At 46.2% G+C, this 15,433-nt stretch overlaps 1 protein-coding gene across 1 annotated transcript in view; it reads left to right on the top strand.

Annotated features, from left to right (window-relative positions):
* The window catches only part of ERBB4 (erb-b2 receptor tyrosine kinase 4), a 538,583-nt gene that overhangs the window by 105,194 nt on the left and 417,956 nt on the right, over nucleotides 1-15,433 (top strand). The window contains exon 3 of the mRNA XM_054380880.1: nucleotides 11,002-11,188. Coding sequence (XP_054236855.1) covers nucleotides 11,002-11,188 — 187 coding nt within the window. The remainder of the gene's footprint in view (nucleotides 1-11,001; nucleotides 11,189-15,433) is intronic.

Genomic DNA, 15,433 nt, shown 5'->3' with positions numbered 1-15,433 from the left:
AGTCAACAGCTCCTCCAATATTCACACATTTATGTGTGCAAAAATGTCCTAGAGTGCCAATAAAGTCAGCTCTTCCCAGGAAATGCATTTAAAATACTCATTAAAGAGTGGTTGTGGCACACATGAAACAAACTGAATGTTTTGGGTTTGTTCTGAGGAAGTGTTTGCTTGGGAAAGTAAAGCTCTCCAAAAACAAGCTCACTGCTTTTGCAGGGCTTGGCAGCCAGGCATTTGCTCCTTGCAAGGAACTAAAAGCCCCAGCTGAGAGTGTTTAGCTGAAACTTGGCAAGGTGAACAAATCCTGGCTCTGTGTAGGCAGCTCCTGCAGCCTGAAATAGAAGCAGCTGGCTGCTTTCAGGAGTGGCCTGACACCTTCACCTGCAGTTAGAATAGACAAATAGAGAAGTCCTGTGGTTCAGATCTCTGGGATGTTTAATTAATTCTGTGTCACTCCTAGCATTGGGAATCATGCCAGCCCAGGGTTCCCATTGCTTCCACAGTAGATAGTGGAGAAATGGTAATAAACATATTTAATTTCTATGGCAAGCTATAGACTTTCCCAGAATTCATACCAACTCACCTGGCTGTGTACTGGGAAAACAAGAAAGCAGTGTTTGATGTACAAAGCCTGTCATTCATCACATATTAAAGCCACAAATAAAACTTCCCTCTACTGTTAAATGCTTACAAAACGTTCCTAGGCTCTTTGCAGGCAGCTTGCTTACAGCATGTGTAATTCTGAACACCCTGTTGGGGGCTGCACTTCTACTTGGCTTCGCCTTTCATAACCATCATATGCAAGAAAGCCTTTTTTCACCTCTCCTTTTTGTTCCCTGTATAAACTTCATCCACTTCTTGTCTCAGGCTGCACATAAGCTGGAGAAGCCAGGAGTGCTTCTGAGCTGTGAGATTCTGTAAGCATTGGTCCTGTGCCTCCTCCTGTTCCATTTTCTTTCTGTTAGAAGGAGACTTGAGCATGGGTGGACTCCCTGACATGCCTTGACCACTTTCATGATCCAGAGGACCAACTAAGCAGCCTCAGCATTAAAACAAGCAAAAATGTCATCAGGATTTAGAGTACAAGTAGGAACAGTGAGGAACTTAAGGTTGTGGCTTTTTTTTCCCTTTTAATTTATAGATGATATCTTCCTTTGCCAAAACAAATACTTCAGCTTAGTTCTGTCCACTGACATCTCAGGATGCCAGTGGAACTTTGTGTAAATATGACCCTAAAGCAAGGTTCCTTATGCTGCTAGGAGAGCACCTTTGCTCTAACAATGATGTGACTACAGAAAGGGAATGTCAAAGCTGATTGTAGGTGCAGACATCCCAGTGCAGTGCTCATGCTGCTGGCCCATGCTGCCTCTCAAAAGCAGTTTCAGGCATGGGTTTGGTGGGACAGACATTGCTTTGTCTTTCCTGATGAAAGCATCCTGAGACCTTGGAATGTACTCATGGCTTCTCATAGGCTGTGACTGGCTGAGGTAAACTGCTAAAAGGGGATGTGTTTTCCCATGGTTATTACTTCCCTAAAATCCTTCCAAACTGTTGCTATTACTTGCTTTATGAAGTAGCAGTTTGTGCAGTTTTACGTTGCCTGCAAAGGAACCGTTATTTACTTGACTGAAATTTCCAAAGGCAGAGAAAGCAAAAGGAATCAATCTCTCCAGTGTGAAATTCTGTAACTGGGCTGATGTGCTTTGAATTCCTGCAAAAGGTAGCTGCTACCAAACAGCCCAAATGGTAAAGCATTTTGCAACAGCAGAACACTCATTTTAGTCTTTCTGTTCTAATTTAGGACTAAGTTTTTCCTTGGGAGCTGAAAAATAAACTCCCCTGGAAACCACTCTGCAAATCTGTGGAAAGTCCATCAGGTATTACAGATATAGTAATAAATTCTTACTGACTTGCTAAGGATGTGGTCATCCATGGCTTTCCTCAGGACAGAAAGGGTGGAGCTGTGAAAATTGGGTTGTTACAAAGTGGAGATGTTGTCTGGGTCATAATATTGCTCAACTGCTATGGTTTGAAGCTGGAACTTTAGCCTAGTTCCTAATTGCAACGTAAGAGTAGGGATTTTCCATAGACTTAGAGTAAGAGGTAAATAAACTTTCCTATTGGATACAGAGTAACGACAACTGATAGGTACATATCATCCCTTTCTTTTGCTGGATAGCTTAGACTTGGTTGTACAGATAGAGCTTTTTTCTTTCTGTTCTGTTGCTTCTGCTTGCAGCTTTTCTCTCTCTCCATGGCCTTGCTACACACCACTGTGTGTGAGGTACTAGGGAGTGGGGGAGGAGGTTGCTAGCAGTCTCTCTGGGCTGCCCAGGGGGGTATTTCTGATTGTTGAGTTGTAAATATATATGTAAATATATTTTGTATATGTCTTATCACCTTATATAGTTTCATATTCAGTTTTTGTAAATATAACTTCATGTTGCTTCCTAGAATCTGAGCTAGTCTGGTGATTTATTCTGGAGGTAACTCTCTGTTTCTTTGGGGGTATAGAGGCATATCCAATTGTTGTGGTGGGGCAGCAATTCCTAACCCTATCACATCAACATAAACAGCTTAGTGTTTATTGTATGCACTCAGTCATAGAATCATAGAATCATAGAATCAAGAAGGTTGGAAGAGACCTCAAAGATCATCGAGTCCAACCTGTCACCCTAAACCTCATGACTATCTAAACCATGGCACCAAGTGCCACGTCCAATCCCCCCTTGAACACCTCCAGGAATGGTGACTTCACCACCTCCCTGGGCAGCCCAATCCAATGGCCAAATGACACACTTCCCAAGCAGGTACACAAATAGAGGAAATACGCTCTAGTTCCTTAGGACAGAAAAGACTGGAAAGACTCTCAAAGATTGATGTGAGCCTGATCACACTCTTTTCCCAGCAATACTTTGCAAAATAAGTCACAATACCCATTTCAAAGGCTCCCCATTTTTTGCCTATCACTGTCACTAATGTGCTGTTTATGAGGCTTCCTTGCCAGATGCCAGATTTGGGCATTGATCTGCAGTTTAATGGACTCTAGGCTTGGGGGTTTTTTTGTTTCCAAACTCTCCCTTGATCCTTTGGTAATACCTACATTGGCTCAGATTCCACTTGCTTCATTGTATTGGGTTTGGCTGAGCTGGAGTTAACTCTCCCCAGAGCATCTTTCCTAAGCTGTTTGGCAGTGCTGTATCTGGGTGTCAATAACACAGCAGTGTTTTGGCTACTGCTGAACCAGCACCCAGGCTGTGCTTTTCCAACATTCCCCTTCCCCAAGAATATTCTTAGTTTAGGGCCAGACAGATTTGCTCTTTTACCTCTTCCACAAGGGGCAAAAGAAAAATGCTCACCCAAAGGGTTGGATGGGATTGGAAAGTTTAAATAGAAATGCTATTCACCAGTACATGCAACAGTACAAAGCAGATAAAATACACCAAAATCCATAGTCTGGGCTTAACACAGAAGCTCCTTAAGCCAAAGCATCACACAAACTTCCCTTTAAACCAGGCCAGCAAATCCAGAACTTCATGCCCCCACCCCACCATGCCTCTCTACCCTCCATACCACACCATTGTGACACAGCTAAAATTTGGCTTGGCAGCTCCAGGCCCCAATTAGGCAGCTCCAGGCCTACTTAGCATCATTGCCAATGCTGATACCTAGGCCTCTCCCATAAGAGGTAACAGCCTGGGCATCCTTCTGGGAGGAGAGAGGGAGGGAAAAGAGGAAGAAATCTGAAACAGCAGCCAGTTTTATAGGAATGCAGGAGTTACTGGAATGAAATACACCTTCCAGTCCACATCCTGGACCTCTTTAGACCTCCTGGAGGTCTGTACTTTGTGGTTCTCTAATACATCATGAGTACGCGGAGGGTCAGGCAAGATCTTGGGAGGGGACACAGCCAGGCCAACTGACCCTAAACTGGCCAAAGGGTATTCCGTGGCAGATGATGTCAGCTCAGATATAAGAACTAAGTGACAGAAGGCAGTGTGGGGGATATTCATCAATGGCAACCGTTACTCACAGAGCCCTGCTGCCTGAGCCTGACCACTGCCTACTGATGGGCAGTAGAGAATAATATCTCTCTTCGCTTTTGCGTTCTGTGCACAGCCATTTGCTTGTGGTTATCATAATTATTAAATTGCTTCTGTTATATTTTCCCCGCCCCAATGTCCATCGAAAAGGGGGAGTGATAGAGTGGCTGTGGTGGGCACTTGACTCCCAGCCAGGGCCAAACCACCACACTCATGTATGCAACACTGTGATTCCTACTTGGTAAATAATGACTTCTTCAGTTTAGGTGTCACTCCTGGAATGAGGAAACATAAAGAACAACCCTTCAGAAAACAAAGCTTTAGTTCAGCTACTCCCAAAGTGGATTCTATAAATTATGCAGCAAAATCTTCACTTTAGAAATTTCCATCAGCTGTAACAAAAAGTGCACTGAGCTGACTGCTTCTTTAAATCTGGAAAAATCAAATACTGTGTCCATTGATCTGCTGCCTAGGACATTGTTAATATTTTGTAAGCATTGTTCCAAACAAGACTGGATGTCTGTGAGGGCAAGAATGGGAATTAAAGTTTTTACCAGCAGTCAAATAACTGACTCTCAGTTCACTTTTGCAGCCATGCAGCAGTGGAAGGCTCCTCAGGTATGGCTCTTGACAAGATTACCTTTAAACGCCTCTTGTGCCTGTCACAAAATCATCATAGAATCACAGAATGGTCTGGGTTGGAAGGGACCTCCAAAGCTCATCCACTCCAATCCCCTGCAGTCAGCAGGGACATCCTCAACTAGATCATGTTGCCCACAGCCCTGTCCAGCCTCGCCTTGAATATCTCCAGGGATGGGGCCCACACCACCTCCCTGGGCAACCTCTTCCAGTGTTTTACTATCCTCATGGTGCAGAACTTGTTCCTCACATCCAATCTAAATCTGCTCTGCTCTAGTTTGAAGCCATTGCCCCTGGTCCTGTCACTGCAGGCCTTTGCAAACAGTCTGCTCTTAATAAAACCAGAAATCAATTGTGGCCAGTTGGATGTTGTGCAGCTCCAAACAGAGGTAAATGCTTACCTTTAAATGCTCCAAAAGCAACATGCAAACCACTCTGTTCAAGCCATCTTAGGCTGTGCAAAGCTTTTGCAGGAGCTGATGTGGGTGACTATTCACATTTGTTATTTCAATCATGACTTTGCTGCAGTGTGTTAACTGTTATGAAGGTGGGAAAAAAGCACTTAGAAAATATTTTCCCTTTGTGCAAGTTAGAAATCTGGCTTTATTAGGCTTTAATGTAATGTGACAAAGCACACAGTTCACTTTGGTGGGTCAGCCTGGCTCCTTGGATCAGAGTCAGGAGACGTCTGTTATCTGCTGGCAGCTGAGCCATGAAAGGAGTCTTGCTGCTGCCTCCTGAAATGGATATCCTCTGAAAATAGAAATTACTGTATTTGCAACAGATGGGATGAAGTGTCCACTTGGCTTATTCCCTATGTGCATCTACTTTAAAGTTCTTTGCTCTTTCTACTTCTCTCCTTGTGGTAGAAGAACAAGAACCCACTTTTCTGTGGAACCCCTTTGTGCCTCCCTAGACTTTTCCCAGTGGCTGACTTCCTTTATATCCCTGGAGTTACCACTCAGGACTTCCCCAGACCACAGCATCTTTGTCTGTTTGCAAATGAGTGCTGGAAAAGAAAAGTATTTTGCCTTTGTCTCTCAAGTAAATGTGCTGAATATGTGTATTCTTTAAGACTTTTTTACAATGTTTGTGAACCAAGCATCCTCATTCTTCAGGTGATCCTTGTCCCTGACATTTTCTTTGCTGGCACTTTCAAAGTCAGATCAAAGCAGATTCAAAACGTACATAGCTTTTATGGAAAAGAGGAAAAATAACCTAAAAGATGACAAATTGTCTGGGGTGCCACAAGAGTGAACTGACCCCCACAGCAGGTTCACGTTGCTCTGACTGCCATGTAAGGGACACATGTCCAGTCCAGGGGCAGCAAGGGCTTTACTGGATCAGGTTCAGTGACCAAATAAATAATGCATCTGCAGCTGAAATAAAGCTGCACAATGTAGCTCTCTTTGGTGCCTTAGCCACAGCCTAACCTTCCCTGATAGATGTGAAGAAGACTTGGTAGAGTTTATGAGAAACATCAGCTCCTCTAATCATTCATTGATCTGTTGTTCTGGGCAGAATAATGAAGTTTTCGCTGTTACTTTGCTCTGTTTTGCTCAAATCCCTTTGACTTCAGCCAAAGAAGGATTTAAGATGGCAAGGGACAATCTTGCCTTTTTACTCCCACCTGACAGGATAATTCTAGCTTAGCTGTTGGGAGCTTAAAATGCTTTACTAGTGCTCAGCTCATGTTGAATTAAGGGAATAGGTGGTGTAGAGCTCATTTCTGCAGTCCACCTGAAAAAGAACCTCTGAAAGCAACCCTTTTGGTTTTGATATCATTTGGAGACCCTGCTTCTCTGTTCACCTGGCTGTGCCCACCTGCAGCCTCCAAAGCAGCTGCTCTGGCCTCCTGTCCAGAAGTGCAGATGAAGAGCTTTTCTCTGGTGAATATATCCTGTGACTTGGTGTGGTTGTAAAGCAGCTCATGAGGCTTTAGATTTATCAAGAACTAAGGCTCTCTCCCTTTCTGTTATTTCCTGCAAGAAGCAGCCCCTTTTCTCTTTCAGGATCTGGTACCTAACAGGCCCAGACAGAGAGACAGACACCTTTGACTTTGCTCTGAGACCTTACCTGCAGTGCTTGTGTACAGCTCTAGAGCCCTCAACACAGGAAGGACATGGACCTGATGGAAAGGATCCAAAGGAGGGCCAAGAAAATGCTCAGGGGGTTGGAGCAGCTCTGCTGTGAGGCCAGGCTGAGGGAGCTGGGGGTGTTCAACCTGGAGAAGAGAAGGCTCCAGGGAGACCTAAGAACAACCTGCCAGGACCTGAAGGGGCTCCAAGGTGGCTGCAGAGAGACTGTTTGCAAAGGCCTGCAGGGACAGGACCGGGGACAATGGCTTCAAACTAGAACAGAGGAGATTTAGATTGGATGTTAGGAACAAGGTCTGCAGTCTGAGGGTGGTAGAACACTGGAACAGGTTGCCCAGGGAGATGGTTGAGGCCCCAGTGCTGGAGATATTGAAGGTGAGGCTGGACAGGGCTCTGGGCAACCTGATCTAGCTGGGGATGTTCCTGCTGAGTGTAGAGGGGGTTGGACTGGATGAGTTTTGGAGGTCCCTTCCAACCTGTGTGTGATTCTGTGTGTGTGACTCTCAAATCTTCAGAGGTGTCTCTTCATCTGCTGTGAATGGCTGTGTCTGCTTGGAGGATTGTATGAACAGTGTCCCTTGTCTCTGTGACACACAGCCTGTGAGTTTTGGCCTTTTCCTCATTCAAACCTGTCTGCTCATTCCTGCTGCCATGTCCCCAAACTTTGGGGGGCCAAAATGTATTTACCCAAGCAGCAAGCATGCTGTGGGAGTGTGAGCCTGTCACTGCTTCTCTTGATGTTTTCCTTGTATAATAGGTTGTGTCTCAGGAGCTGGAAAGGGGGCAAGGATCGGCAAGATCACAAAGGCCATGAATTCCAGTCAAAATAATGCTGGTTAGAGGGGGGGTCCCTCAAAATCAGTGATCAGCCATCAAGACTGGAGATTGCCAGAGTTCCCCATCAGAAACTTTCAGCTTGAAGTCTGTTTTTCCCTTAACCTGCTTACTCTTTCCATTCCAGTTGTAGGTTAAGGGAACAAGATGCAATTATTTGCATTTTTGTTTGTTTTTCTTTCCTGAGAGACAGACCCACAAGGAATGTATTTTTCTAAGGATCTGCAACTCTAGCAGGATAATCAAACTAGGAGGTGACACTCCACCTACTACTACTGTGAGTCATCCTCCCTTCTTGGTGGGACATAGATTAATGTTGAAGCAAAAATGGCTCAAATAGGGCAGTAGGATATCTGAACAGGGAAGCATTTGTATGCAAATGCTAAAGGGTTCAAATCATGCCTAAGCTTGGCACGAGTTGCAGTGATTAGGCTAGCTCATCCCTCCAGCATGAGTATTTGTGAGTATACCTGGAACACAACAGGCATCTTTGCAATGGCTCTAGTAGGGCTTAGGTTGAACTTTAAGTGTGCAGGTGTCCATTTTCAGTGAGAACCATGTCAAAACTGACAAAGCCACAGTATTAGCCAGAGCAGCTGCAACCTGAGCTGCCTGCAGCACACATGGTGTGGTTTTTCAAGCTGGACCAATCAGGAACCACACCATCCTGCAAAAGGTCTTCTTGCTTTGCTTTTTCCAGTCCAGTTGAAATTAAAAAATAAAGTAACCCCCCCCCCCCAAATTAAAATAACAGACCACTAGAATTGTTTGGTCAGGTGGCTATGTACTAGTAACTAGTACCAGATTCTGCCCCTCTACTCTGCTCTTGTGCTCCTCCACTTGCTGTACTGCCTCTAGTTCTAGAGCCCCCAACAAAAGAGGGACATGGAACTGTTGGAGCAGGTCCAGGGCATGCCATGAAGATGATCAGAGGGCTGGAGAACCTCTCCTATGAGGACGAGCTCAGAGAGTTGGTGCTGTTCAGCCTGGAGAAGAGAAAGCCCAGGGAGGTGGTAGAGTCCCCATCCCTGGAGGTTTTTAAAGGATTCATGGATGTGGTGCCGAGGGACGTGGTTTAGTGGCAGTGGCTTAGCAGTAGTGGCAGGATTGTGAGCTCTAGGCAAATGCTTGCGCTTGACGATCTCAAAAGCCTCTTTCAACCTCAACAGTTCCATGATTCCAGGATCAATTTCATGATGATCTTTTGTCAGGATTGACATGGAATTTCCCTGGCAAATAAAGAGGTGCTGCAATACTGCTCATAATTATTAATAACAGAATTCTGCCCTTTTCTCCTCATTTAATTTTGCCGTTAAGATTTGCTGGTGAGCGTGTGTAATTTTATTGCCACGCTGAATTAGAGCCCTTTCCATGGGAATTGCTGCATGTCAGTAAACAAGACATATCCTAGAAGTAGAGAGTGTGGCTGTAAGTGACAGAAATTGGCAGGGAGGACTTGGTCAGATGCAGCTTTGGAACAGCTTTTAATTTCTTTCAAATCGATTCCAAGTTAAACATGCCTTTAAATTAATTAGAGCAATTACAATAGCCTCAGAATATCACTGGAGAAATTAAAGCTCTGAGTACAATATCAGTATGTCCCAAATTGTGACGAGATGCTGCAAAAGCCAGCCTCAGGAAATTTTTGTGTATGATGGAAAAACAAATTCCTGGCCGAACTGGCTAAGCTGAACTTTCTGAAAGCAGAGAGCTATCATGAAACTGCTGGAAAACTTCTAATTATAGTGGAATCAGCATCCCAGGGTAGAATGCATCTCCACAGTTAGTATTGATCTCCTGAACCATACTTTTCAACTAGCTCAACTCACTGGGTTCTCATCTAAGTCCTGTAATGACAGTGTGCTCTGTTTAGATGCCAGGCAAGCCTTGAGATGGCTCCAGAGTTTTTTTCAGCAGCTTCAGCTGAGTACAGATGTTTGCCTTCAGAAGGACATCTAGTGCTTAGAGTTTGTGGCACATAAATCCATCCGTATGCATGCTGCCACGCTCATTAATAATGTTACAAACTTCCACAAAGGTAATTAAAAGCTCTTGCACACTTATGTACCAAATCATGGCAGAAGTGCTGAAGCAGCAAAGCAAAAGCTCGTCCTTTGTGCTGCAAATCAGCGCTGCCTCTCTTTATTAATGATACCTACAGAACAGCTGTAATTCGATGGCTGCTATCATTTGCCTCTTTGTTTTTATTACACTATTGACTGGAATCCCCAGCATGTCAGTTACAGTCTGTGCATGTTAAGCAGAAATGTTCTTTCTGTGTATTGTTGAAGGTATCGACTTTGCCAAAGGGAAGGGAAAAGTGCATGCAGCCATTTAAGCACACAAATAGTTATATCCATTTTTGTCTATTAAATACACAGACACAGAGCTGTGTGATTCAGTGGTTGCAGGCATTGAATTTGGTGGGGTTTCAAAACTGTATTTAAGAGACTCTTTCCAACAAAGGAGCTCCTGTTTCTGGGAGCAGCTCTGGGCAGGAACCATCCCTCAGCTGGTGCAAACTCCTAGTGGATGGAAGGTTGACCATGAGCCAGGAACGTGCTCTTGTGGCTAAGAAGTGCAATGCCATTCTGGGGTAGATTAGAAGGGCTATGGTTTGTAGGTCAAGAGAGGTTCTCCTGCCCCTGGTGAGGCTGCGTCTGGAATATTGTGCCCAGTTCTGGGCCTCTCAGTTCAAGAAGGACTTCAGGGAACTGCTTGAAAGAATCCAGCACGGAGCCACAAAGATGATTCAGGGAGTGGAACATCTTCCTTGTGAGGAGAGCCTGAGAGAGCTGAAGGCTTGGAGCCTTGGAGCCAAGGCTTGGAGAGGAGGAGCCTGAGAGGTGACCGCACTGCTGTTGCTAAAAATGCGCAGGGTGAGTACCCAGAGGCTGGAGCCAGGCTCTGCTGGGTGATGCCCAACACAGCACCAGGGGCAATGGTGGGAGCTGAGGCATAGGAAGTTCCATGGAAACAGGAGGAAGAATTTTTTCCCTGTGAGGGTGACAGAGCCCTGGACCAGGCTTCCCAGGGGGGTTGTGGAGTCTCCCTCTCTGGAGATGTTCAAGACCCACCTGGATGTGTTCCTGTGTGATCTGCTCTAGGTGACCCTGCTCTGGCAGGGAGGTTGGACTGGATGGTCTTTCAAGGTCCCCTCCAGGCCCTAACATTCTGTGATTCTGTAAATTAAAACAGGTATGTGGTTAAAATCAGCATGTGGCTAAAATCAGTAAGTGGAAACATAATTTGTTTTCCAAAGCTGTTTTGTTGGATTGTGTTGATTTTTTGGAGGGGTACCAGCTCTCATGCTACAGCATCCCCATGTGAGAAATGCAGGATGATGGAAAATGGACAGTTTCTGAAGTGTTTGTTTAATTTCTGTGTTCCAGTCTATTCGAGAAGTCACAGGCTACGTTTTGGTGGCTTTGAATCAGTTTGAGTACCTGCCCCTGGAGAACCTGCGCATTGTCCGTGGGACCAAGCTCTACGAGGAGCGCTATGCTTTGGCCATATTCCTTAACTACAGGAAGGATGGCAACTTTGGGCTCAGGGAACTTGGCTTGAAGAACTTGACGGGTAAGTGAGCCTTGCAAATGTTCTGGGTTGGTCATAAGGGAGAGATCTGCTTGTTGAGTATTTGCCTTGTGCTTGCTCTCAGTCACTTGCAGTCTGCAAAGGGCAGAAGTGCCACAGCAGGCTGGCAGCTGTTCATGGTTTGAGAGGCTGCTTGGTTCTTCATTTCCTTCCTGTCGTAGGCCATGACTGTACTTTTATCAGTACTGATCAAAGGCTGTGTATGGAATTCACACCAAGAGCATACTCAAAGCAAAAGTTGGATGTTGAAAGAGGAGATGAACTTCTTTCTTAGTTTCAAGAACAGCAACAGGTTGGGTTCCTTGCAGTCCCTGGTTGTGGCACATGTGTTGCTTCAGATGTCACACGTTTGCTGCCAAGCCAGCTTAGCTTTAGCATCCCCTCTGCCTCTGCTCTTGCTGCTGTCTGTGTCACCATTGCTGCTGCACTGGTGTGGCAGTTTTAGGCACAAAAACAGGGGGTTACCAAGACCTTCCTCCTCCCTGCTCCCTTCCCCCACCCTATACAAGGTACAAGAGAGAGAGAGAAGAGCAGATGGTAGATTGTTAGTACTTAGCCACAACAGAGGAACACAGCCAAGGTGAGCAAGCCAGCAGAAGCAACCAGCTAGTATCAGCTAGGGTAGAGAAGCTGAAAAGAGCAAGAGTTAGTTTGTACAACTAACTTTATGTTAGTTACCAGATCAAAGGGATTATTTAGACTTTATCATTATTTTCCCTTTTACATCCAATGGTAATTTATTTGCATTCTACCATTTTACTCAGGATCTGTGGAAAATTTTTCTAGGCATCTGCCTAAAACTGCCACAACTGGGAGCTGGGGGAGAGGGAGAAGGTGGGAAGAGGAGACTGTGTCTTTGGTGTGCTTAATTTTACAGCATCACAGAATTAACCAGGTTGGAAAAGACCTTCAAGATCACCAAGTCCAACCTATCACCCAACACCATCTTATCAACTAACCCATGGTAGTGAGTGCATCATCGAGGCTGGACAAAGCTGGAAGTGGGGAGATTCAGGCTGGATGTAAGGAAGGAGTTCTTCCCCATGAGAGTGGTGAGAGCCTGGAATGGGTTGTCCAGGGAGGTGGTTGAGGCCCCATCCCTGGAGGAGTTTGCAGCCAGGCTGGATGAGGCTCTGGCCAGCCTGATCTAGTATGAGGTGTCCCTGCCCATGGCAGGGGGGTTGGAACTGGATGATCCTTGTGGTCCCTTCCAACCCTGACTGATTCTATAATTCTACTTCCAGGGATGGTGACTCCACTACCTCCCTGGGCAGCACATCCCAATGGCCAATCTCTTTCTGGGAAGAATTTCTTCCTCACCTCCAGCCCAAACCTCCCCTGGTGCAGCTTGAGACTGTGTCTTCTCCTTCTGGCAGTGTTGTCTGGGAGAAGAGACCAACCCCCACCTGGCTACAACCTCCCTTCAGGTAGTTGTAGAGAGCAATGAGATCTCCCCTGAGCCTCCTCTTCTCCAGGCTAAACAACCCCAGCTCCCTCAGACTCTCCCTCACCAGCTTTGTTGCCCTTCTCTGGGCAGCCTTAGAGCTTCCTTTTCCAAGCCAAAATAGCCAAGTGTACGTTGTGAGAAAGGTGGTTATTTTCTTGAGACACAAATTTAAGCCAAGTCCATGTTGTTTCTGGAGGTGGCTAAATGCTGACTGAGTACAGAGAGGTGGGAGCCTTCTGGACTATATTTAGGCAGTCTTCACTCACTAATTTTTTGTCATGTGGCAGTATTCAGAGCAGCACACAAGTGCAGACGGTTCCTTGTTCTTCAAACCTCACTGGGCTGTACCTAGCCAAGGTTTCTAAAGCAGGAGAGAAAAGGAGACTTGAAATACACAAAATAAACCAGGTTTGGGTGACTTTTTCCAATCGGATTCTTTCTCCCGGTCTTATTGTTAACAGTTTTCCACACTGCTGATATCAAAGTGCTCCCCAAGGTCTCTAAATACCTGTCCCTACTGTTTTTCTCTCTATCACTACCTTAGTTCAATTTACTCCTCTCATTTCCTGTATTTTTCCCCATCTTTCTGCTTTAGAGTATTCATTGTGACACAATACAGAGCCATAGCACTGGGTAGTAGTACTGTTGCTTGCTATACTTCTGCTGGGGGCTCAACATGCTTTGTAAAAAGTATTAAATCAGATGAAACTGAGACAGAGAAGTGATGTAAGGCTAAAGCCAGAGGACAGGAACCCTTTCCTCTTGTGTCTGAGGCTGCTGTTGTTCTCCCAAGGTGAGTTCTGCAAGTGGGGGCTGTATTTTCAGTGCTTGTTTAGCCCTGGCTTTGCCTCTCAGTAACGTAAAAAAAAACTTATCCTGTGGGCTCCAGTTCAAGATTCCCTTCTTGAACCACCTGCCCTCCTCAACAGGCCTCCAGAGGTTGTCTCTGGAAGCTGCTTTCATGTGATAGGCACAGCACCAAAGCTGCCCAGCAAATAGCTTGACTTTCTTTTTCTTTTTGAGTGTCATAAGAAGACCTCTGCTCAGCCTCTGGATCTCTCCTCACACGAGATCAACACAGCCACTTCATCTGATTTAGGTGTTTACAAAGCCCTCTGATGGGATTATTTGACTCAAAATGTGTTGTTGTCTCTTGGAAGAAAAGTGCCCTAATAACACCAACTTGTCTCCAGTGAGCACTTAAAATAGCTTCTGGGTGCTGAATATGAGCCAGTATGTGCTGCAGAATACTCTTCATATTTTCTGGAGAGCGTGTGCCAGGGCCTCATGAGTCTCTTCAGCAGCTGCTCTCTGCCATTTTGTACACTGGCAAGATGCACCTGGCTTTTTTAACCCACAACGTGCTGCTTGCTGCAGATGCTCATCCTGGAGTTTATTAACACTTCATTTCTTAACCTAACACATCCTCATCACTAGTAGCTGCAGAAAAGTCATGGGTGGGTGTGGGAGCTGGTGGTGTTGCAAGGCTGTGGTCTGAACCTATCCAGTGTATACCAGCTGCTCCATGTTTACATCAGGAAACACCAGTGGTTTGTTATTCAGTTTCAGATAAAGCAGCCCCTGTAAGCTTGCATCCTTCAAGCTTCTAGTCCACTGCAGTTTTCAAGAGATCAATTTTGAACGGTACATCTCTTCCACTTGAGTTGCATATAAATAGAGCTCCTGCCTTGCACCTAGAGAGTTACCTTGCCAGGGATCATCCCTTGTTCACAGCATCACAGAATTAACCAGGTTGGAAAAGACCTTTGAGATCATCAAGTCCAATCTATCTAACACAACACCATCCAATCAACTCACCCATGGCACTGAGTGCCTCATCCAGGCTGCTTTAAACACCTCCAGGGACAGTGACTCCACCACCACCCCAGGCAGCACATCCCAATGGCCAATCTCTCTTTCTGGGAAGAATTTCTTCCTCACATCCAGCCCAAACCTCCCCTGGTGCAGCTTGAGCCTGTGTCGTCTCCTTCTGGCAGTGTTGCCTGGGAGAAGAGACCAACCCCCACCTGGCTACAACCTCCCTTCAGGGAGTTGTAGAGAGCAAGAAGGTCTCCCCTGAGCCTCCTCTTCTCCAGGCTAAACAGCCCCACCTTCCTCAGCCTCTCCTCACACGGCTGTGCTCCAGACCCCTCCCCAGCCTTGGTGCCCTTCTTTGGACACCTTCCAGCACCTCAACATCTTTCTTAAACTGAGGAGCCCAGAACTGGACACAGCACTCAAGGTGTGACCTAACCAGTGCTGAGCACAGGGCAGGATGACTTCCCTGCTCCTGCTGGCCACACTATTGCTGATGCAGGCCAGGATGCCATTGGCCTTCTTGGCCACCTAAGCACACTGCTGGCTCCTGTTCAGCTGCTCTCCACCAGCCCCCCCCCCCGATCCCTCTCTGCCTGGCTGCTCTCCAGCCACTCCGTCCCCAGCCTGGAGCACTGCCTGGGGTTGTTGTGGCCAAAGGGTAGAACCCAGCACTCAGCCTTGTTAAATCTCATGCCCTTGGTCTCTGCCCAGCTATCCAACCTGTCAAGGTCCCTCTGCAGAGACCTCCTGCCCTCTAACAGATCAACTCCTGCTCCCAGCTTGGTGTCATCTGCAAACTTACTGATGATGGACTCCATCCCCTCATCCAGATCATCAGAAAAGATATTGAACAGGATGGGGCCCAGCACTGATCCCTGGGGACACCACTAGTGCCTGGCTGCCAGCTGACAGTGGCACCATTCACCACCACTCTCTGGGCCCGGCCCTCCAGCCAGTTCCTA

The sequence above is a fragment of the Indicator indicator genome, chromosome 5 (genome assembly GCF_027791375.1).
Source record: "Indicator indicator isolate 239-I01 chromosome 5, UM_Iind_1.1, whole genome shotgun sequence".
Lineage (NCBI taxonomy): Eukaryota > Metazoa > Chordata > Aves > Piciformes > Indicatoridae > Indicator > Indicator indicator.
This window is presented reverse-complemented; position numbering and strand designations above follow the sequence as displayed.